General features: G+C 42.4%; 1 protein-coding gene across 1 annotated transcript in view; it reads left to right on the forward strand.

The window, feature by feature from the left end:
* Window positions 1-595: 595 nt before the first annotated feature.
* Window positions 596-24,584, forward strand: part of ccdc85cb (coiled-coil domain containing 85C, b) — a gene marked incomplete at both ends in the record, with an annotated part of 44,703 nt that continues 20,714 nt past the window's right edge. The window contains one exon of the mRNA XM_083898734.1: window positions 596-1,307. Within this exon, the coding sequence (XP_083754860.1) occupies window positions 596-1,307 (712 nt within the window). The remainder of the gene's footprint in view (window positions 1,308-24,584) is intronic.

A 24,584-nucleotide genomic window follows, 5' to 3' on the forward strand; every position in this document is an offset into this window, starting at 1 on the left:
TCTGCTAATTCCGAGCTGCCACAGACCGGGAGGAAAACCCTGAGTGAGTCCGTGTGTAAACACAGCGGCTCGGTGACGAGACTCAGCCGAGCACCGCCGGTGACCGGGACACGCGCTCGGGAAAACTAAAAACAGAATAGGAAAGGAAGGTTTGCTTCGGTACAGTGTTTACTCTGTAGTTTTCGGCCGCTTTCGCGTCACATTATTATCAAAACGTCCAGTTTTAGTGCGTTTATCCATCCGCTCAATGGACACAGCGATGGACCGCGGTGCGTTCACTGACCTGATTGGACCTGCTTGCAAATCACTGGTAGTTCATTAATAACCATGTGTTTTCGTTGTTGACGGCGCGTGAACACGAGTTGTAGTTTCTGAGATAGAAAAACTAAAATTGTAGCATCACAATAACATTGTTATCATCGGCCTGTTGAAACAGAGGGTAAAAGCTATACTTTTTGTACAATGTGTTCTTTCTTTTACTCAATTTCGCAACTGAGGGTCGGTTAAATGAGTTGTGATCGGTAACTTTCAAGCCGCCCTTTTTATTTTTAAATTTTTTTTTAACTAACTGAGACTCGCAGTCACAAGACAGAACATGGCTAAAAACCTGTCCGAGGGAGCGACGGATGACCTGAGCCAGCTGACGGACGAGGAGCTGCTGCGGTGCGGTAAAGAGGAGCTGCTCCGGAGGCTGAGGAAGGTCGACAGCGAGAAAATGAACTTGATGATCGAGCATGGGAACATGATGAAAGACATCAACCGGAGGCTGCAGGTGCACCTGCACGAGATCCGCAACCTGAAGGAGGTCAACCAGAAGCTGCAGGACGACAACCAGGAGCTGCGGGAGCTCTGCTGTTTCCTGGACGATGACCGGCAGAAGGGCAAGAAGCTGTCCCGAGAGTGGCAGCGCTTCGGCCGCTACACTGCCAGCACCATGTGGAAGGAGGTGGGCGCCTACATGATGAAGCTGAAAGAGCTTGAGGCCAACCAGGAGACTGTGTTGAGGGAGAACTCTGAGCTGAAGGAGATCATCCTCATGCTGGACGAGGAGAGGAACGGTGCAGGGTCCAGGAGCTCCATAGACAGCCAGTCCAGTTTGACCAATCTGAACGGGGGCACCGGGACGGTCAGGGATGTTGGGGACGGGAGTAGCACGTCCAGCACAGGTAGTGCCGGCAGCCCCGATCACCACAATCACAACCACATACACAAGCCTTCAGAGAGCAGTAAGCTGGGCCCCACCATGAGGAGGTCCATGGATGACCTGTCGGCACCTCATCACAGAAGCATCCCCAATGGACTTAATGGTGAGTACACACACAACATCCACCTGTCAACAAACAACAATGGTACACTTTGTCCAGGCTTCACAAGATGAAGCTTGATATGAGTTTCAGATAGACCTCACTAACCAAGACCAATTACAAAGACTAGAGTGTACTAAGACCAAGACTTTAAGCAAATCAGACCAAATTAAGACTAAGACCCTATTGTAAAAAGACCAAGACAAGATCAAGTTACAATTTGGTATCAGCCCCATAAATTTAACATTGTTAATTTTGGTTGGGCTTGCGTTAAAGTATGTAAAACCAGTGACTGATATCAAATGACAAAACATCCAAACTGCTTTAGGTTAGTGGTGGCGTCAAGTTACTGTAATGCTTTGTACAAATTACTCTTGTCTCAGCTGATCTTGATTTAATATCCTGAGTCGTCAGTAACAAATGTGTCTGTACGAGGCAAGACTGGGACCTTCGTAAAGCCTTTACAACACAAGCTTCAGAATAGCCGCTCACTTTAAGTCAATCTCAGACTGAAATGACGAGATAACTTCAAGTTGACACAGATCCACACAGTGTGTCCAAACCAGTGAGTTATTTCTCTTCGGCTGACACCACTGAAGTATATTATTAATATGTCTACAAAAGCAAAGAAACCCGTTTTGTGACCACAAGAGCCTATTACATCTGTATTCCTCTTCCTGGTTTCATCACTCATATGTACATAATACAGTCAGAAAGTCAGTTTTACAGTCACCATGTGATTGCAGAGACAACATATGCTGATCAATATTGGTGCTAAGTATTAACATGGCGGGGGGGGGGTCTGTAATCGCACTTTACAGTCTTGATTGGGGTGATTATCTCTCCCACACACACACACACACACACACACACACACACACACGCATACAGAGTGGTCAGACGGCATGCTTAAGTGGCCTTTTCGGTCTCACGCTACATTGTCGTTTGAATCTGCACTGATTTAGGTCACTGCACACAGGGTCCTCAAGGAAGCAGACTTATCTCAACAGACTTTGGATGGTAGCTCGAGCAAAAACATGTTTTTCGGGTTGTTTGAGGATTATAATTGTTGTCTTTTGTCGCTGAAGAGCACTTGTGTTTTTGCCTAGGGCCCTGAAATGTGTTGCATGGGACTAGAAATCAATGTCCCACTTTTTAAAAACCTAAATACACGCCTGAAAGCTGCAAGCTGGGATGAAAATGGCATTTAACAAGAGGATACTAAGCCTCGTCTAGCGAGCACATGGGCTGATCACTCCCTATGATCCATTTGGCAAAGGGAATACTTTTATGTGTACATAGACAGGGCGGCATCGCCATATTAGAGCTCAGCGCAAACAGCTCCCAATCAGATGACAGGTCACATGTTGTCCGTTGGGCTTCACTGGAATTGCACATAGTCAAAACAGAACGGAAGATCAACAATATAAATGTATGAATGCGTGCAAGGGAAAGCTGAGATAACTCTTAACCTGGAAAACACACAAACACTTCTGCGAACACTCTAATTTTTTGGCACTACTTTGCTATAATTATGTAACATCAGTGTTGTGTCTGCAGCGCCAATCTAAGCCGCCCGCTTTGCTGGATGCGTGTTTGACATTGTGCGCCCCTGAGGCTCTGGCTCAGTGTGCCGCTCATCACCAACAATGATATACAGATACACAGGAACGTGTTGGCCCGCTTCACATGGGACGTTTCTTATTTCATTGTACACACTGCTGCATTGGTAATGGAATTGATGTTATCTGGTCTTCAGTAAAGCTGAGCATCACAATTACTCCTGGCTTTGATATAATTGCAAACAGCTCCACGCGGAGAGAAATAAACTAAGATGTCAGTCGATTTTTAAAGCGACAACAAAGCAGCGCTACATGATCCCAATCTACTGTTACTCAAGTCGAATGACGGTACGATCAAACAAGTGTTTCATCACTGCAATGAATAATTCTGCAAACCTCGGATGTAAACTGTAATCGCCTGCAGGTGGAAGCTAACCTCTACTGGCCTGAGCTGTGAGAAAGTGATCTTCTTCTATAGCTCTGATTCACTCTCATAGCTGTTTGAAACCCGAGTTAAGAGACCATGTTGCGAGGTCAGATCTGGTCGCGGTGTGAGGTCTTCTACTGAGTGGCTTTATTTAATGCTGTCCAAATGCCAGTGGCTCCCTTGGGCATTTAGGAGACATGCTTGAGGACTGACACTCGAGTGCTAAATGAACAGCATCTGTGCGGGCGCCAGGCACACACAGATGGGAAGAGAGGAGGAGGATGAAATGAGTTTTGGTGTCCATGGTGTAAAACCAACTTGACTGAGCTGCAGGCTTATGTTTCATACCATCATTTTATGATTTTAATCTTCTTGGCTAGTGCGTCTCTGGAAGATTTCCATTTCTTTAGAGGCAACTGGGGCACTGTGAGAGGAACGGATAAAAGAGAACCCAGCAAAGGACCCTCAATGGGGTTTGGTGGGGGAGTGGCTGAATGGCTGTAAGGGGTTGGCTGGGAAGCTTGGGGGTGCAGTGGTGGGGACCGTTCGAGGGCATATTCAGCACAAAGGAGGCTGGGTTTCGAAGGCATCCTGCTGTCTGCTTAATTGAATTTCTTGTGCGTTGACATTGCTGGCAACCCCCACTCCCCCCTCTCTTGGGCATAGCTATGTGTATATGCGTGTTTACTTGGACTGGGTGTGTGCTGTAATGTGTAAGGGGAGCAAGGAATTCTGTTCTGTGGAAATAAAAAGACAGAGCAGCAGGGGCTGTATTGGAGCCTTATTGTGTTTCATAGCCTTAAACAGTGACTTCTATCTCCTGACTTCTCAACGTCTGCGCTCACTTGTGGTGGTCTGGAACCCAATTCCAGTCAAAAGACCGTGTGTAATACGATGCTGTCACAGAGAGCTAGCATTAGGCTCCCCTTATAGTGGCTGCACAGACGGAGTAAAGCCTCATGTGATTAAGACAGAGTGGCCAAGCTAGACACCAAAGTGGTGCTTTGACATTGTCCAGATGAACTGATTAGGAACCTCTCCGCAATAATACTTGTTGACCTTAAACAGACGCTCACACATTCCCGTGGCCTTTTAGCTGCCAAATGACTTTAGGGGAACAATGTTTCTATGAACTACAAAGAGTGAAGACTCTCAGACGAGGGTGAAGAGAAATATGTGCACTGACGTCAACATATTACTGTTGTACCACTTTGGAAACCTGTTGCATTTGACACTCATCTGCTCTCAATGAGTAGTGGGGCTTTATCTGCCATAAAGTAAAGTAAAGTACTGTCTCGGTGTAAACCATTTATGATTGAACCGTTTTCAATATTGTACAGCTGCTTTTAATGTAGTGAAACTGGTTAGTGCCACATGCCTTTTGTCAAGTATGTGACACAAAGGTGAGAGGAATAAATACTAGTTTAGTAAGTGGTTAGTCAGCAGAGGGTAGCTTTAAATTGATGCAGTGGTTTAATCCTTTACTTATTGTGTGCAACGTGTGTGTTTATTTTTTAAACCCCAGTGAGGTGGTGAGTTTAGCACAGCTGCTGTTGACAGCTGGAGACGAGTGAACCTTCATTATTGAGAAGCTGACAATGCAAATGAAATGCTAAACTATAACTGCGGTAAACTTTGAGAAAACTGAGGGCAAGATTATCTAGAATGGAAGGAGCAGATGATGAGCTGTGCCACCTGGGCGATAAAACAATAACTATTATTATCATTTTCCTCCGTTGCAGTCTATAATTAAAATGTTCAGTATAAAGTATAACTTTATAATATTTATACATTGTGCAAACACACTTTAAGATGTCTGACTAACTGCTTTGCATGTTTTACAGAGATGTTTCTCTGTTTAGCATTCACTCAGGATATTCATTCATTATTGGAGATTTATTGTGATGATTGAGATGAACGGCACCAAGTGATTTGAACATCCAAATTTAACAGGCTGTTCTCAGACACGAAACGCATGACAACACATCCAAAAATGCCTGCAAATGGAAGAGGGCAAAAGTCTGTTCAGATGCCTCTGGGTTTCAGAAACCAGTTAAAGGGGTTTAGTGATTCACTGGAGATGTGTTTCACATTAATAAAGGCCTCCTATGCTTGTTCTCTTGAGTATATTGTAATGTTCCTGACACAACATGTTTTTGTGTGTGTTTTAGTCTGAGTCACTGTTCAAATGTACCCACTTGGCTTTAAATTAGGTTTAATTGAGTCACTCAAATCTTGTTCAATTGTTCAAAACTTACCTGTGTGTGTGTGTGTGTGTGCAGTAAATGAGGCTGGCTTTACACGACAACGCTCCCGGGTGAAAGATGTGCCTTTCGTTTAGACGGCAAAGGCGTTTTTGGGGTTTAAAAACGCAAAAAAATGTAACCCACCCTCCAGAGTGGAAATCTTAAAAACACTCCACCGTCGCGTTCTCGTCTAAAGGGTTGCAAACGCAAAAGTGTGCTCTGAGCTGCTCACGCTGGCTATCCTCCTGTACGCGTTGACGTCAGATCCATGTGCAGTACAGCCAAACGACAACAAACATGTCGGATTATATCCATCAGTCGGACATTCAAGTTGCCTTAACTGCTCTGATACCTGTCCAGGAGTCATGTTCAAGAGTTAATGTTTTGGTTTTCGACTGTGGCTTCGCGCTTCAAGAGAGAAGTAGAAGGTAGTTTCAACGCATGCACACGCTCCTGGTTTTGTTGTATTGCAGTGCTTCACAGTGCCACCTAGCCACCTGGCATGCATACTACATCAAATTTCACGCACTTTTGCGTCACCGTGTGCATGCAGATTTCCACCCAAAGACGATCGTTTAAACGTGAAATAAAAAGTGGGAACGCAATGCCACTTTTGCAGTTTGTGTTCAGATCACTGTCGTGTAAAGCTAGCCTGAGTGTGAACTCACTCCTCTCTCTTATTTTCAGACTATTCTCTCTCTAACTCACTCGTCTTCTTAGTTTCCTTTTCTTTTACCCTTGGGGAGTGACATGACCTAAAAGCTCAACTTGAAACTGTAGAACCAGCCCTCCCAGTCGGCCAACAGTATCTGTGTGTGCGTATTTCTTGTGAAATCCAAATGAGTCAGTGCTTCTTCCTGCAAGGTGCGTTTCTAGATGAAGCTCGTCACTCTAGAGAGCGTAGGCTTAAATGAAGAGACGGACTAGGGTCACGTTTTATGTGAAAGAATCAAAGCAGTTGTTTACTTTGTTTTTCATCTCTCCAAGAATATTTATCAATGCTTTTATTTCTTCAAATAATGAGTCGAGTGTTGAGTATCCTTGAATAAACATCAATCAATAAATCACAGCCTGCGAGTTTGTCAGCTTTGGCACTTAACTACATGGGCTGCTTTCTTGTATCACAGGAAACTAGTGGATCAACAACACAATTGTGTTTTCCTCTTGGCTGTGGTTTCAAGTCATTGTGTGGCATGTCTGAGGCAAAAAAAAAAAGAGAAGAAGAAAATGGGCGTTTGAGCAGAAATAGGATGTTTTTGTCATGAATATCCTGTTTGTCTACACTTTGATTCATGTTGCTGTGTTCTCTAAGATGAAGACTTGGGTTCTCCCAATGCCTGGTTACATTTATACTCCTCATAAATGGCAATACTTCCGTGGTGGCTTTGAGGAAAAAAATGAAAAGGGAAAAACAACTGCTCTGAAACGGCCTCTTTGGTGGTGAAAGATCTTCTACTTGCCTAGATATACACAACTTTGACAAAACTGAAATTGCAGGTCTATAAACTATTTACATTTTTACATGACATTAGTATTATTTTTGTTAGTCTAAAATCGGCTTTAAAACGACACTTTAATCTGACTGATATTATACTGAATAGATGTTGGACTACTATAGCATGTATAGTTTCAGTCGGAAACACTTCATTAATAAATGTATCCCCACCCATGGCTGTAACAAGGACTATTTAATGGTGAATCTAACTGTATGGAAACGTAACGACTGAGTGAGTAGTGAGAGTTACTGGTACGCTTTGAGTGCACTGTTTGTTTGTCTTGTGTTTCTCAGCACTCTTGTCTGAATGAGGCCAGGTCAGCTGATAACTTAGATAATGGACTAGAAACCCACACACACACACACACACACACACACACACAAACATGCACATGCAGTAATGTCTGAGAGAAAGAGCCAAGAGGAGAACTCTTTGCTGTGTACTGTGAATGAGAAGCCGGCCCTGTCAGGACGTCCCACATTCCTGGATTTACAAAAGAGGAAGTGGGTCTCTCTCCTTAGTGACACAGCAGGAACAAGAGAGGAACAGGAGCATGGAAAACAATAGGAAGCGTGCGTGTCCCAGTCACTTTTTGAACTTTTTACTTCCTCTGCGTCTTCGGTTACCGCGCAGACTCCGCCTCTCCCGTCTTCCACTCACCTTCCATCTGCATCTGATTCTCTTTCAATTCCTATGAAGCCGTTTGTCTGAGCCACCGCCCGTTCATTCCCATCAACACAACGCTCAGTCGACAGAATGAGGTTATTGAGCCAGCATGAGCCTTGCACACGTGGATATGGACCTGCTATTTGAACTAAAGTGGTGGCTTTTCACCAAGAAAAATGTTTTTCAGCAAGTGACCCATGCGGTTATGTTTGCGTGGTCACAACTATTGGATTGTATAATGGTGCAGCTGTTTGCTGATGTCAAAAACGGCAATCCTACCAATATTTAAGCATTTCTCATGACTCACTGTGTCTCTCTCTACAACTCTACTGATGTCTTTGGATGTCCTTCTTTTGTGTTTATTGGGCAGCGGGCTGGAAGGGGCTGGGTTGCTCAGTTGCCTAGGCAACAGCAATGATCAGTGGGGCAATGGTGGACGGCACCCATGTTTAGCCTCGGAGTCACCGAAGCGGAGGCAAGTGAAGGACAGGGGGATGGGGATAGGTTTTTTTTCGGCATTGTTGGCCTCTATGCTGGTTGACCCGTGCAGAATAATGCCAGTCAAAGCAAGGTCAGCGCTCTGTGTGAGTGTATGCACACATGCTTTATGTACGTCTGTGTCTGTGTGTGTGTGTGTCTGCTGCTTTAAAACAACCCACACATACAAAATGAACAGGGTGTGGTTAAAGTTGCACATTCATTACACTCATAATTAATCCGTTACCAGTTTTACTTTCAGTTGTTACTTTATTGTTAGTGTTGAGAGTGAACCAAGACAGTAAAGTTGTTCTCCATTAAACCAAACAAATAGGCTATTATGTCTTAAAAGAGCCGAGGAGGACTCAAGATTCCAGTATTTGATTATTGTTGTATAACTTATGGATTATTACAAGTCTAAATCTTGCGATTTTGCTGATATCGTGTCTTCTGGGACAGATTAACAGATTAGACTAGAGATGGGATGATGAGATTACAGTTACTTAGACTCAGAATTACACATTACATGATGATTGAACATGTTGATTGGTTGTGACTTAAATTGACTAGATAGACAGTATAGTATAACCGACACAAAAGTTATTAATAACATATTGAAGTTACACCTATTTCCTAACTAAGTTTTGGCTGATTTTAAGTGAGACTTTAAAGAATGCCTTCTGCATTGTTGCTGGGCTACTGTGAATGAGGTTTTCACAAAGGCATGTTCTTCGCTTGTTCTCTTCTCCATTGTCAGCTTGTCCTTGACGGGCTAAAGTTAATTTTATTGGGGAGCACTTCACCAAGCAAAAAAAGCTTTATTGATCTGTGTCATATATCAGATGGGACAAGCTCTAAACAGATGATTAAAATGCAAAGGACAGGCTCGGCAGGGAATTCAAACAAGTAACTGGATCCGGTGACAAATACCCATCTGGGACTGCTCTATAAAGTCACAGTCAGCAGTTCAGTTTTGTCTATGCGACATAGTCTGTGACCTTCGACTGTGGAATGGTCCCAGGTTGCCAAAAGTCAGCAACTTCTAGGCAGAACACCCCTTCATCAGCTGCTTTCGAGGCCTGGGAGGAACAAGGTGTTCATCTGGATTTTCTGGCCTGTCAGCTTTCTGCCCCTGGGTTCCTGTGACGCTGGAGTCAGCAGACGCGTTCACCTTTCCACCATTTAAATAGTGATGTCACAATAGTTACTGGTTGATTCTGTTACACATTGTCGCCTAAAACGTGGCCATTGCACCACTTTTGGTTGGTCCCACATGGAATGGCTCATTAGTTTAAAGGTTTAAAGACATTCCTAGTTTGTGCGATTGCCTTCGCTTACGAGAAATCCAGTTCTGCTGCTTTGGAAAAAAAAATAAAAAAGTGAGAGAGTCATAGTTATAGCTTTGTGTAACTGGAATGCCTTCAACAAGTATAACTCTGGCCGCGGCGTTTCAAGAGGAATGAGATAATGTGAAGCTTGTTCGGTCAACTGGAGCATCTGGAATGAATTGTACAGTGTCAATGTTGTTCCTCCATCTGCAGGGGGATTTTTTATTTTTTTTGCTATGGTTTCAGGTAACAGCTTTGCTATTCTAGATGCTCAGTTTCCTCTTGCCAGGCAAATTTTAACTGCTGAAAATGGCGAAATTTAGGGATGGGCCTGAGACAGACATTACTCATTGTTTCTGGTCTTTTTTGAGTAGTTTATAAAGAAGCAGTAGTTGAAACGATTGTTTGAAGAGAAAGTGTATTGTGTGTGGGATCAGTGTGGTTTCTTGCTTTGCTAAATATGTCAATAATTGAACTGGGGAACTTTTAATTCTACTGCTGCAGTGAAGAATGGATTGCAGCCCTCCTCCTTCTTTTCTATTAATGCCCCACATGAATGCCACTGTGGCCATCTGTCAGTGTAGCGTTTTTTTTTTTTTTACAAGGATGGTTTGGTCTCTGAAACTTTTAGCAAACAGCCTCTCACTGTCACCAGCATGGCTGTCGACTCTTGGCTCTTTTAGTTTAGCTATACTTTCATACTTTTCCTTATTGTGATAGGGAATAGGCTTAAAAGACTTATACTTCAAGAGTTCAAGAGTTTTCTAATCTGCCCACAATGGTTAGATCCTCAGGTTTTTCAAATTACATTTGATGGCTGTGCAGTCAAACCTGTAACCGAAATCTTTCTGGATGTAATTATGCCACGTTGTTTTTTGGATAAAGTATATAAAGAGGAAATGGGACAGATGGAAAGAATTTGAGTCACGTGGTAAAAGTTCAGAGGTCAGTTTCCATCTCTCAGTGCTATCGATAATATTGAATAATCATCAACATTTCTTCCACATCTTATATTAAACAAAAATCTGTCCCTTTTGAGTCCAAGTTATGCTTCTCTTGACAAATGCAACAGCTGTTGAAATTCAATCAAAAATGTATGTAGAGTACTGCTCTTTACTAGACTATATCTCAGATTATAAAGGCTGATCAAAGTCATTATTTATTTGAACTCTAACAAGGGCAGCGCGCTCGGTTCCAGTGGTGTGACGGTGACAATCATAAAGCGCTTAGGTGGAAGCTGATAATCACATGAAAATGCAGGCTCCGGGAAAAGGAATTTGTCCGATTAAGTCGGTGACTGGCAGCCCTAATAGATGAGAGGGAGAGAGCACACGTACAAATACCGTTTATCTGTTCATCTTTTTGCAGTTATTTGATATTCATGGTATTGGAGAATATTTGCGGTGGCATTAATGTTCCTCATGAATGTCCACACGATTATCTAGATGTCCCTGGGTCTTCCTCCGATCCTCTGTAACTCCACCGGTGTTAGCTCTGGCTTCAGCAGATAATGTCAGATTACACATGGGCTGCTTGAGTGTTAGGTTTAGAGTATTCAGTATATGTAGCTTCGCTTGTTTCAGTTACATTCAGTTTCTGCCTGGATGGACATAACAGCTTCTTATACATTTGGTGTGGCAAATGGAGTGAGTTATTCATGTTCAAAAGTGCATCGCGCAGCATATTTCTCACTTACACACTGAGAGGAGATGACACATCTGACAGCCAATTATAGCCATCCTGCTTCTGCTATCTTCCTCCCAACATGTGGGCTTTTTTAGTTCTGATGTCAAATAGTGTTGTTTCTCTGCTGCTGTTTTTGGGGAAAAGTTCAGTGTCAGTACATTCTGGTGCTTAGAAGTTCTTTTATAAGCACCAGTACTGAAGGTCTCAGCTCAGATCTCTGCAGACATGTGGAAGCAAAAAGTATGAACCGGCTCTTGCGCTACAGGCTGTCCAGCTGGGAAAAAAAACAAGGAAATAGTGTTCCTTATTCAAACTTAAGCAAAAACTGTTTTTGTCGTTTCATCAACTCAGAACTTAAGTTGATTAGCAATGGCTTAGTTGATAAGTCAATAGTCATTACAGCCAGTGGAATCAGAACAGAAGCCCCTGTCTTAAATTTTGCCACAGTTTGTTATGTATATTTTAAATAATTAAAACTGTGGGTTTTGCAATTGAACAATTATTGTTAGTCATACAACTGCATTTGTAAAGCTTTCAGAACTAGAGTTGCACCATACCCACGGTTCCCACGGTACACTGCAGTGCCAATTCGTAAGTGTTCCTACAGTACTAGAAATTCTACGCAACGGTAATATCGTGGATTTCGATATACTGATATATCGGTATGCCCTGTATGCCCCTGTTTTTCTCATTGGCTAATATTAGACTATAGGCTCCGTGTACAGGCTGAGGAATGAAGAGTTAAAGGATGTCAAAGTATAAAGCACATAGAAAATGCATAAAAATATAGTTTTCACAGGGAATCAGTTCCTGACAGTGGTTTTGTTATCCTCAGTTGATTATTTATGATTATTTAATTTCAACCATATACATTCTAACTTCATCTTAATTTTTTTTTTTTTTATTGCTGATATGCTTTTGTTCATGTACTCTTGTTGACCCAGTTATGAACTAAAGCCATTCTAATTCTTACTTCACCAGTATTATGTTTATCATGCACCAAACAACATTTTAAGTAATTAATAAGCATTTATAACTTGAAAAAATACATGATGATAATAATAATAATAATAATAATAATACTAAAGGCTGTGGTATCGTGATACTACCCGTAACCGTGATACTTTGTCTGGTATTGTACCGTGGTTACTCATTTTGGTATTGTGACAACTCTATTCAGGACATTACAATGCCATGTTACTGACAAATATGTGAATCCCTCTTAATAAGGCTGAGGATATTTCAAATCTTCAATTGGTTATTGGATGTCTGATTGAGGTTAGACTCATGAGTGAACTCTATGAACCCACTGTAGATGTCTCCATACAGCGACTCAGATGAATTGAGTAGAAAAGTCAGCCAAGGGGGATTTCAGGAGATGTTTTACAGTGTGTTAGCGCCTATACATCTTCTGTGTCTCGCTTGCTCTCCTCTCGGTCAACAATAGATGTAAAATGAATAAATCATTGATGTTTCAGTTCCATCATGGCTCTCGGAAGCAAGGCATAGGGTTTTGAGGGGAGGGCTTCTTTGTTAGAAGGATCTTATTTCTCTGCCCACCTCTCTTTTAAATACATGGCACGTAGCCCTGAATACAGTATGAAATCCACCATATCAGCAGAGGAACTCTCTCTACCCCTTCAGAAGATGAACACAACACTGTACATTACACACTTTATGAAAGTGCCCCTATTAGGGTCCAGCAGGGTGTCCTAACAGGAAGAAGTATTGCGTGACGGATTAAAGTGTCTTCAGAAACGATGTTGAGGAAAACATCTGAAAGAAAAGATGCAAGGATGAAGATCCAGGAGCAACAGAGGACACTGCAGAGCAAAACAGCTTCTCCCTTCCGCTTGTTGCTAGGATACCATGCCCTTTTTGTCCGATATTATGGGGTGGGCTTTACCATGCACTCACAACTGCTTGGCACCTTTTTTTCTTTTTTTTAAGCTCTGTGCCATCATTCCACTGTAAATCTCTCTCTGCTCTTGAGTCTATTTCCTCTTGACTGCTTTAATTGTTTTTGGTTGAGAAACCTTAAAGCAGGCTTCGTCTTGTTTTACAGGAATGCATGTGCATCCAGTGTTTCTGTTGCCACTAGTGAATTTACATCTACTCTCTCAATGGTGAATGTGTACTGCATACCTTTAGGGTCTCCTTATAATCAGCGCACGCACAGCAAACAAGAGCAATAGGCGTGAAATAAAACGGGATGAAAAGGGAGCGGACGGTTGTGTCATGCGCTACCAGTTAGTATTTGCCCAGATCCAGGCTACATATGGTGCTGTATTTATACAGGATGGAACAAGATGAAAGGTATAACATAAGCAGTTTCCATGCTGAAGTTAATAATTGACTGTTTGGAAAAAGCTGGAGGAGAAAAAGCCTGCCAAGCTGAATAAAAGTAGAGACAAGCAATTGATTCCCATTGTGTTTATGTTGTATTTACCAATGCCATGGCAGTATCGTTCACCAAATGGGTGGAAAGACTGACGGGGGAGGGTTTTTTTTGGGGGGGAGCCCACATCAGAGTCAAATGAGGGTTTTGGGGAAAGGGAATCTGAGAGAAATGAGGCGAGTTAAAAAAAAAAAGAAAAAGGAAGAGGGAGACGTAGAATTAGGAAAAATGGTTGAGAGTTGGGGGTTTGAGAGGCTTGGGGCCAGATATGTGTAGAAAAGAAATAGAGAGAAAAACGGCAAAGCATTTTGAGTGTAAATTAGGCTGAACTCTATGGCCAATTTGCCTGATTCGCCAAATCTGCATGTATCCGTTCTTTGTTCTAGTCGGGGACTTGACCGAGTGTTTCACAACTGATCCAGTTTGGAGTATTTCCCACTGCTAAATGTTTTGCTACCAGGAAGCATGTCAGTGGAGGTCTGAAGTTCACTTATTTATGTTTTTTTGCGTAAATGCGTGAAGAGTTATGTGTTTGCATCTGAGATATTGACTGTGAAATAGTTTTTTTATTGCAACGCTGCAGATGTTAATAGCTCTTGGGTGGGACCTTGCCGAGCCTTTAAATTCCTGGGGAATGTCAATAAGAAGAGCACGCTGACAGGAACTTGGATGTAAGGTAAAGCGAGCACAGCGTACTGTCACAATGTCATGATAAAAACAGCGAATTGGTTACATAAATCAGACGTCGGCGTATGTGAACATTTGCTGTTGTTTCCTCCTGGGATTTTACGGGCGGAAAGAAAAATGTGAGAGAAGGGTTGATTTAGAGTTCATGTTCCACAAGTTGAAGAAGGGGAGAGACAGGCCGTTGCTATTACAATTATTTACACAGGTTGGTGCTATGTAGTGGATTATATATTCATAAGTGTAATTCAAGCAGTGTGTGCAGTCGACTGACTAGAGTTTAAACAGTATATTTGTGCCATTCCCTTTAGGAATTTGGAAGATATGCTTTTGTCATGATTCTAATGTATCACATGGCAATAACCCACAAAAATCCAAATCAATGCACATCAGTTTGACGTGTATCTAAATTGAAGGGGACAGTGTTAGAAGAGTACAATACAATGTGCTTTTAAAGGTCCCATATTATATCCTATTTCTTCAAGCTAACCTAGTTCCCTGATGTCCTAATGAAGTAAAACGAAGGGACAGGAAATTACATCCGCCATAGAGGCTAGTGGGAGCTAACAGCAGTTAGCATTTTGGAAAAGTGATTATTTGCAGACACATTGCCGTCATATATAAGTCCTAAATCCCACTGAGGCTGGAAGTTTGTGTAGAACTCTGTGCTGCACTGTGAAGAATAGAACTTTTCTCGGACTTTGTGGACTTCTGGTTTTGGTATACCGTTGCCCTCGCCAGCACTTGTGCGCGTTTTATGGACAAATCGGAGGAATTTATCATCTTGTGATGTCCCAATGAGCACGGAAGGCAACATTGCATGTTTTATCTCCTGTACTTGACTGACTGAGGAGGACCACAAAAACATGAGTGAGTCATCTTTTTTCACACTTTGGCAACTGATAGGACCTCCAGAATCCCAAATATAAGGATTTAAATGATTAAAAAGTTATTAAATTAGCATGCCTCAGAAGAAACTGAAAATTGTCTTCTCAAAACTCTGGATAACTGAAAACACGGAACTTCCAATACTTGGAACTGCTCCTTTTAGCTGTTCTTGTTCAGCAACCAAGTACAAATATCACAACCCCGGGGGAAAAATTTAAATTTAAAATTGTCTGAACTTATTCCCCCGCCCTGATTCGGTATGTGTTTATTCGGTATTGTGATCCAAGCACAAACTTTACCTAGAGGCAATGTTTTTTTTTTGTTCCTCTATGTCAATCATAATCCACGGGATCAATGTAAACAAAGGATTGGTTGATATGAATGAAATGGACAAAAAAACATTATTTTTTTTGCTCACAAGCGATATACTGTATGTTTTAAATCCCAGTATCTTAAGCTGAAGAAGATGTGTCTGGTGTTGATGGGCGTGAGAAAAAAACAAAATTTTAACACTTGTACCATGATGGTGGCAATTGTCCTAGTGCTCCTGACGCCAGTCCGACTGTCACATGCAGGTAAAGTTGCTAATGTGTGAAAGAGAGTGTGGTAAAAAGGTGCTGAGCGAGTCTATGTGCACAGACTTGTAGTCAAGCAATGAGGCAAACCCCCTACATTAGCGGTCTTTTAATGACATTATGAGCTTAGGTGCAAAAATGTTTTCGGTGTATAAAACTGGTGAGACAAATTAGACCATGGCCTGCTGCCACTGTCTCTGTTATTAATGGGAAACGCTGCGAGCAGATAAATATGCTGACATCAGCCTTTAGCCTGTAGCATTTCAAAGATTTAATGAGCCGCTGTTGCGCAATTAAAATCGTCGGGCTTGCATCTTTTCATTTGGGGCACGATGCTGACACCACACAGATGCAACACACAATGCATAATGCAACCTTTGTAATGATGCCCGCTTTTGTCCTGTGGAGAGTTGTGGGAAACTGGAATGTTTCCCAGCTCTTACTGGGCGAGAGGTGAACACAGTCGCACCTGTGGGCAATTTACTGTCACCCGTCAACCTACATGTGTCTGGAAAGTAGGAGAGAAATGGAGCATGTGGAGGAAATCAGACGCAGGGAGAACAGGAAAATGCCTAATGAAAAGGTTACAGCCTGCTGAAAACACTTGATTCATTGCAATTTTTAAAGCGTCACAGAGGAGCAACGCAGCCTTTTCGAGGCCAAAGAGCTAGCATATGTTCCTGTTCCTGCCAATCTGCAGCTTTTACAGTAAGATGATTAGTTTGATAACCCTCCATGTATAGATAAAAAAATGCATAAAACTGATCTCTAACCCAAAATCAAAAAAGTCCCAATTAAAATTAAATTGCAGCATATTATTATTATTATTTTAGCCTCAAAGGATCTGAATATAGACCTCCATGATTCTGGGATATAGAGCAGCTTTGTGCCTAATGAGACACACGTGAAACTGTGTTCGGCTTTGTTCCAAATCCACATAACGCTATTTTAGACTGAATATAAACAACAAACATCGTCATCCAATTGTCTTCCGGTGTTTGTCAGTGATGTTCTCTTGACCTCAACTCTGTCACTAAGATCCACTGAGTCATAGGAACCACCTGGTCGTTGGCTCAGTGGACAGCTGGCTCAGCCACGGAACGTGGAGGTCGAGCGGCGTCTGACCCATCTGTGCTGTCCGAGGTAGAGCTCGACACCCGCCGGTGTCTTTTGGTCTGTGTTTGTAAAGTTGACTGAGGTAATGGTGGTGATGCTGGTTAACTTTTAGTAGACAGTCTCACAGCAAATAAGAACTGGAGGAGTGTATTTTTTGTTGTCAAAATGTTTTCAGCATTAAGCAATAGATTTTGGAAATATTCATTCATGGTGTTGATAGATTTTAGATTATAATCATAACACACATCATTTAATGTCTGTGGCCTAAGGTGTCTTGCATAATATCTGCAGCAGACTGTGTGTTGATGCAGCTGGTTGCAATTCACTTGACATAAATATCGTCTGACTGTTTTTTCCCCGCTTTTTCAGTGTTGGTGTAATGTTTTGAGTCGATATAGATTTACTTGCGTACATATTTGTTTGACATATTGGAGTATACACCTATTTTTCTTTGTCACCCAGACTTGGATGATTGATTGATGTTTGATGTTGTAGAGGTTACCTGGATATGTTCAAAGAGTCAAAGTCACTTCTGAGGCTTAACATTGAACATGTCCATCCATCTTCTGCTGCTTTACCCTTTCACATGAGGGTCACAGGGGGAGCTGTGCCGATCTCAGCTGACGGAGGGAGAAACTAGAGAAAACCCACTCAAAGCTGCAAAGGCAAGAGTGCTAACCACTAGACCAACCCTGTGTCAGGCTTTCGTTTAAGATTTATACTTGGATATGACTCAAAAAAGTAGTTTGATATCCAGGGATTCATCCCATTAAAGATTCCCTGTCCTGTATTACTCAGTAGCCTGGGTATTTAGTTCAACCGCACACCACAGTTCAGTGGCTTTGGAATCCAGTGGCAACACATCAGCTTCACCCACCACAGTTATAATTTTCTAGTCAAAAACAGTTTGATTTTATAGTTCAGGAGCACATTTCGCCGTTGTGCATTTCATTTCTTGGACCCCCCCCACCACACACACACACACACACACACACACACACACACACACACACACACACACACACACACACACACACACACACACACACACACACACACACACACACACACACACACACACACACACACACAAGACTTTAAGAGTGTGGCTGCTGGATTGATGATGCTGACTTTCTCTTCTGCCCCGTCAGAGGATGTTTCAAACCAAACTGCCTCTATAACCACCCTGCTGTGTAAATGATGGCCATGCATCATAAAGCGAGAACGCGTGACTTGACGACCAGATGATGGGGTGTCGGCGAGGTCCTGCGTAATAAAATTAATGCTTGATGAGTTTCCATTAGGTTTTATGAGGTATTTATATATGTGTGCGTATATATGTGTGTGTAAGATGGAGTCTTCATCGGATTGATTCAGGGAAGGTTAACCATCTGGCTATAAACCTCTAGTCTCACTCGCTAATGGAATTTGGTTCTGTGATTCCCCCCTTGGTGTGTGTGTGTGTGTGTGTGTGTGTGTGTGTGTGTGTGTGTGTGTGTGTATGTGTGTGTGAGAGAGAGAGTGTGTTTCGCCCCAGTACAAGCTACACTAATAAACCTAATGGCTACAAAGTCAGAGGTGGGCTTTCGGCCTATTAAAAGATGGAGCACTTCAGGGCTGCAGCGGCAGTTATGACATGGGGACCATTGTGATATAACACAGTAAAGTGTCTAATGACATTTAAACCCCTCCCTGTGCACTGGACTGTAGCATAAATATAATGCAATAATCCAGTCTATCATTCAATCCAATGCGATGCTTTAAAAACGTGAACTTGTAAAACACATGCGGCAGCAGCAGCAGTCGTAAATGTCATTCTGGCCTCAGGGCTGGAAATGGACTTGATGTGTGTAGCAGCTCGACTTAATGAAGACATTCATTAACTGCAATTAACTCTAGATATTAACCAGTTTGATTTATCTCTGTGTTGTGATTGGACTTGGGTTTGGTTGAGTTGCTGCTTGTTTTATCGATCGTTTACCCACACACTTCAGAACACAGGGAGTGTGTGCATCCATTTTGGTATCATGCCAATTCTCTTTGGATAGGGTGTGTATTATTTGTTCATACATTATGCTGTTTTTTATGCTGTCATTGTGCAAGAAAGCAACATATTTCATCCATATATATATTTCAGTATACAAATAATTTTTTTTTTGCACTTTGCTAATTTACCTTGGATGAAGTATTTGACATTTTTCCTAGTCATAGTTTGAGCTTTGATCCTGATTGGTGAATTGTCAACTGAAACTTCAGATCATATGTATTTATTATTATTTATAAATACTAAATACATTTTTCTACTGATGCACCTGTGAGTGATTTAACTGCTACCTCTAAAAAAGTAGCTATGCCTTTTTAGTTTTTGCTTGCAACTTTAAAAGTAGGTAGGGTAACAACTTGGCAGTTTCATTTTACTTGTCATAGGCCAAAATGTCTCTGAACTGCTGATCTCAAGTATTTTAACGTTCTCATATCTATTTTTTCCCAAGTTATTAACTCCAAGTATTCGCTGTATTATGATTCCATCCATCCATCCAACAGGTATAATTCATCATGTCGGACAAAAGGTTGTGTGGATGCAGAACAGTGAGGAGTCAAACCGGCTGTTTTGGACTGAACATTGTGTTGCAGGTCAATTTTAAGTGAAGGCAATTAGACAAGATCAGACACCCTGGGAATGTTCGAGAGCTGTGATCAAACAGAAGTAATTTGGAGTTATTATGTGGAGAAAACATGTTTCCTCGGTGCAGCCCGCCTCAGCAGGCACAGCGACGACAAACCTGAACATCAGTGTAGCCTAATGCTTGCTTGTCGGGGCTCGTGCAGCGCTCTTCTTCTAATAAAGAGGTTGCTGGCATTTGTGCTCACTTGACTCTTCCTGCGAGTGATGTTTTACTCCTTTGACTCAATCTGTGTCTCTTTTTTTGAGCTGCTTTGAGGCCTGTAAGTGATGTGGGAGGGGGGAGCTGTTAGTGTGTGCAGTCACGTGGTAGATTAAAATGTTGCCGCTGCTTCTTACAAGACTATTTGATGTTAGGAGGGTAAAAATAGCTCATCTCTCTGAGGATGTGCGGAATTTTTTTTTTAGTTAAAGCACCCTGTCCCTGTTTGAATAATGTTTCATTCTGCTTTGCTCCTGCAGAACAGGATGAGGACGCATCCGATGCATCAGAGTTCGGCACATTGTTCACTTCTCGCGCGGGAGTAGAAGAAATTTTGAATATAAAAAAAAAAGAAAAATGGTAGAAAAACACAGTAGGGATAAATGTAGCGGGATGGATAAAGAGTCCTGGCCAGTTGAGCTTTCCTCTTCAGCGGAGACTTGGATGGAGCCAGTGCTAACCATTCATAATGGGATGTAATAGAATTCCCTTTGTCGTTATGCCCGGGTCTGTTCTGTCTGCACACAGTATCCCGACTACACGTCTCGCTCTCCTGCTCCTGTTTCTAATGGCCTCTTCTCGTGACGACTGCAGAGTACAAGCACTGTCACCTTTGCTTAGTTTCACCGCGTTTAAAAAATGCTGCTGTCGGGTCAAGTCAAAGGCTGTGGAACTCGATTTGAACATCAATTCAATTTTAGTGGCGCGTTATGATGAGATAACTGTCTTATACGGGCAGCTCTTACGTAAGAGGTCTTTCTCATTGTGGCAATTACTTTGCTAATAGCCCTTCAAAGACCCTTTGTATCCATCAGTGTTCAGTTAATAGTTGGTAATAATCCAGATGACGCCAGTGAATAGAGGCAGTTTTGTCTCTGCATGTTGTTTTTTGAGAGTTTTGTCCTCGTGCTGCTGAAAACCTCCAGCAGTTCCACAAGTCATTATCATTTGAGGGGCTATTCTTATTCCAAGTCTTCTTTGGCAGGGCATGTTTTTTGGGGGATTTCTTACACGTTGGCACAAGTAATGCTTTGTTTTCAGATATAGCTGCAAATGTACTGGAGCAACATAGATTATGTCAACAGGATTAAAGAGCACAGCCACAAGTTGCATCTTGCCTTCTCCGATGCACTGATTCGCATTCGAATGAAACGCGACATGGCTGTAACTCGTAGAGTTCTAATGAGTAATGAAACCTATTGGTGAGGTCATTGGAACGATATTTTTCCACATTGCTGAAAGACTTACAGGAGCGCAGGTTGCGTCAGAACCCACACAGCAGATGGATTTTTCAGACGCTGGTAATAAAGGGGTTTAAAGGTTGCAGTTATCGACAGATAGTCCCCTGTATTTACCGTCTAACTACTAGCTGTTATACTCTACTTACATAAGCACAGCCTTTGCCAACTCAGCAGTCAGTCTGACAGGCTTTTAAAGCAACGGGAAGGTATGCAGATTTATGCAAATGTTTTTGCCATTGGGTTTGCGGTCGTGAAACCGTGGTAACGGGGAGAGGAATGAGGTTAAAGAGAGCCGTGGGCCCCGGGAGGAAGTTACTTACTCACAATGCCCTCTGGTGTTTGTTTACACACTGCGGTGAGCTGTGGGTTGATGCGAGGTAAAGTCAGACATCTCTTAAGCCTCTTCTGCAAAGTCTTCCCAGGGCACTGTCTGGTATCGTGTTGTTGAAATGCAGGCGTTCAGAGACGGCCAGGAATGCCTCTATACCACTTTTTCATGTCTGATAGCAACACTGATATAACGTTGAGCATCTAGAAATCTCTTTGAAAATAAAAAACGTGTGTTTGCTTTCTTTCTTCTTTTATCTTAAGTCCACATTTCTCACACGATCACTTCAGCGTGGCAGACTTGCAGCCCTCGCTCATGTTCTGGTCACATGATGTTAATGGGACATGTCTCTATTTACAGCCTGTGCTCAGTGAACTGATATTGAGGGTTTTGTGATTGTATCAGATTTTACTTGCTGCTCTTATCTGATCCTGTGATTTTGAGCAATATCAGGCATTTTTGCTCATCATCAACCAATAAACGGTCCCATTTACCTCGCTGTCTGAGATTTAAACATTTGTAATTGCTAATAATTGTGTCATATGTACATGAATATTAGTTTGTCAGGAATGGGAAAGAATGGTTGGTGTAGTGTTTAGCGCTCTCGTCTTTGCAGCAAGAAGACCTCAGCTCCCAGGTTTGAGCCCGAGTTGGAACAAGTTTGAGCCCCGGTTAGAACAAGGGCCTTTCTGCAAGGAGTTTGCATGTTCTCCCCGTGTGTATGTGGGTTTTCTCCGGGTTCTCCAGCTTCCTCCCACAGTGCAAAAACATACAATATGGGGATTAGTTAAATTGGTCACTCTAAATTGACTGTAGGTCGTGAGAGTGAGAGTGAATGGTTGTTTGTCTCTATATGTGTTGCCCTACGATGGACTGGCAAACTGTCCAGGGTGTACCCCGCCTATCGCCCTATGTCAGCTGAGATGGGGCACAGCACCCTCCGCGACCCTCCGGTGGAGGATAAAGCAGTAGATAATGGATGGATGGAGGAATGGGAAAGATCCATTGGGACGTTAATGCCACCATGTTCTTCTATAAGCACTATCTGGTCGACTGATACAGAGGAATGCAGTGTCCCATTCCTGAATCGGTCAGGAGTTCTGACCTTTCACCTCCCGTGTCAAGGGCCATAAGTGTCACTGAGTGCGAGGTGGTGATAAGATTTTCTTTGTGGAATAGCAGTAGTTCACGCTCGTCAAAACAGGTGGTTTTTCTGTTCGGTATGTTGTCACTTTTCAGTATCAGCACTCATGTTCTGGCCAATATGATTGAAATGTAGTTGTGTGTCCTGATCCTGTTCATGTGTTTGACTCGGAGAGGAAAAAGATGGACGGATCAGAAAAAGTCATCTGGAACAAAAACACAAACAATAGCTCATCCATCTCCAAATGTCATTTAATCCAGCCAACATATGCACACAGGGACAATAATTAAGGGTGTGGGCCAAATGCTAGCCCCTGCAGCTTTGATTTTATGGGATTAAAACTAACTGGCCGCCAGATTGCCATTCTTCAATCCTAATCAAAAGATTAAGGTCATAGGGCACAAGCCTTGAAAGTGGCTCGATCATGTGCAGAAAACAAACAAGCTGAGTCAATGGAGGTTGTTGACTTTGTTGACAAATCACACCCCCCATACTCATTAATTTCACATATACATGAAGGACTTTTTATTTATAAATCAGTCACACCTTCTCAGACACATTTTCAGCCACATCACTGCTTTAGGCATGCGGAGGCGTCCACTGAACCTGCGAGGGTGGTGACGATGAGCGGAGGAGACGGGAGGGAAGCATCACTTTGCCGGACAGGACGTGTGATAACAGCAAGACACGCGTCTGTGTGTTAGTGTCTGCAGGACTAACTATAAATAAACCTCCGTCCACCTCCTAAGGATATTGACACACCGATCAATATGTAGACAGGAGAGATTTAGCGAGGTCTTCAATTTCCACTCAATAGACATTAGCAGCAGTTGTTATATTAAAGGGTCCCACCTGACCTCTACTTTAAATGACTTACAAGTGTAACGCGCTGTGGTGTTTGTGGGAATTTAAATTAATTCGGTAACGATTCCCTGTCTACTTCTCTCCCTTTCATTTAGATTGTCAGATTGATTTCTGCTGGGGAAACACGCGAGGAGATGACGTTCACTTCAGCTTTAGGAAAATAGTATTCTGTAATGTGTTTGCAAGGAAGATTAACCGGTGTTACAAATTCAACAGCATACTCTAATTATCTTTACTTTCATTTATCTGTTTGACATCTAATCCAGGCTGAAGAACCCTTTGGCATGCTCAAGAATTGACCAGAGGAAAACACAAATATTAATTCCCATTACATCTTTCCAAATCTTTTCCAAAAAGTACCTGTGGTGGTTTGAAAATAGTTAAACTATTACTAAACTGAAAGTCAAGTGATCAATCGATAAATGTTATGAAAGAGTGCTATTAAAAATGTATTTAACGTCATTTTATTGGAAATACTGTTTGAAATTGCACTGCAGTGCAGAAATAATGTAGTTTGGAGTGACAGACCATTTGTGTTGTAGAATGCCATGTTTCTTTAAGACATTCAACTCTGTTTGACAAGTTCTCATGTGATCTGTATCTTCACATTCAAACAGTACAGTGCTACTAAAACACAGTAGGTGTGTCCCTGGTTTCCAGCGAGTCCTATGTATTGGGGCTGTTGACAGGAGGCAAATGATTGAAAACCAGATTACACCTGGTTAATGTTGTAAAGGTTGTTGATACACAGAAAAAAAACAAAAAAAAAACGTCCTTTTCCTGCGTCATCCATTAACTTTCTCGCCAGTCGCTCAGCATGGGTCGTCTCTCGCTTCAAGCTTAAATTAGCCCAGCGCTGTTATCACACGCAGGGACGCGCATACACGTATTTGCATTCACATGCTCATGAGAAAACACGTCTTGCACAACACGCACCTACAGTACAGTACACAACGGAGTGTGTGTGTGTGTGTGTGTGTGTGTGTGTGTGTGTGTGAGGAGGTGAGGCACTCTCTCTCGCTCTTTCCCTCAGAGCGGGTGCCATGTCTTGTCAGATGAGGTTAGCTCCGTGACAGCTGATGCACAATTCAAGCCTTTGAAGCCCTTTTAGGGGCCCTTGGTTTAACATGCTTGGGTTGCCAGGTTCTGCCATCCCTCTCATTAACGCTGCTTGGGTGCCCGCTTAACTTGTTCCTCTCTGTTTCTTTGGTCAGCTTGCTTGGCTTTGACTGAGCGCTGGGTAACCAGGGGAAGGGAGTATGTACACAA

Source organism: Microchirus variegatus (genome assembly GCF_963457635.1).
Source record: "Microchirus variegatus genome assembly, chromosome: 12".
NCBI classification, from domain to species: domain Eukaryota; kingdom Metazoa; phylum Chordata; class Actinopteri; order Pleuronectiformes; family Soleidae; genus Microchirus; species Microchirus variegatus.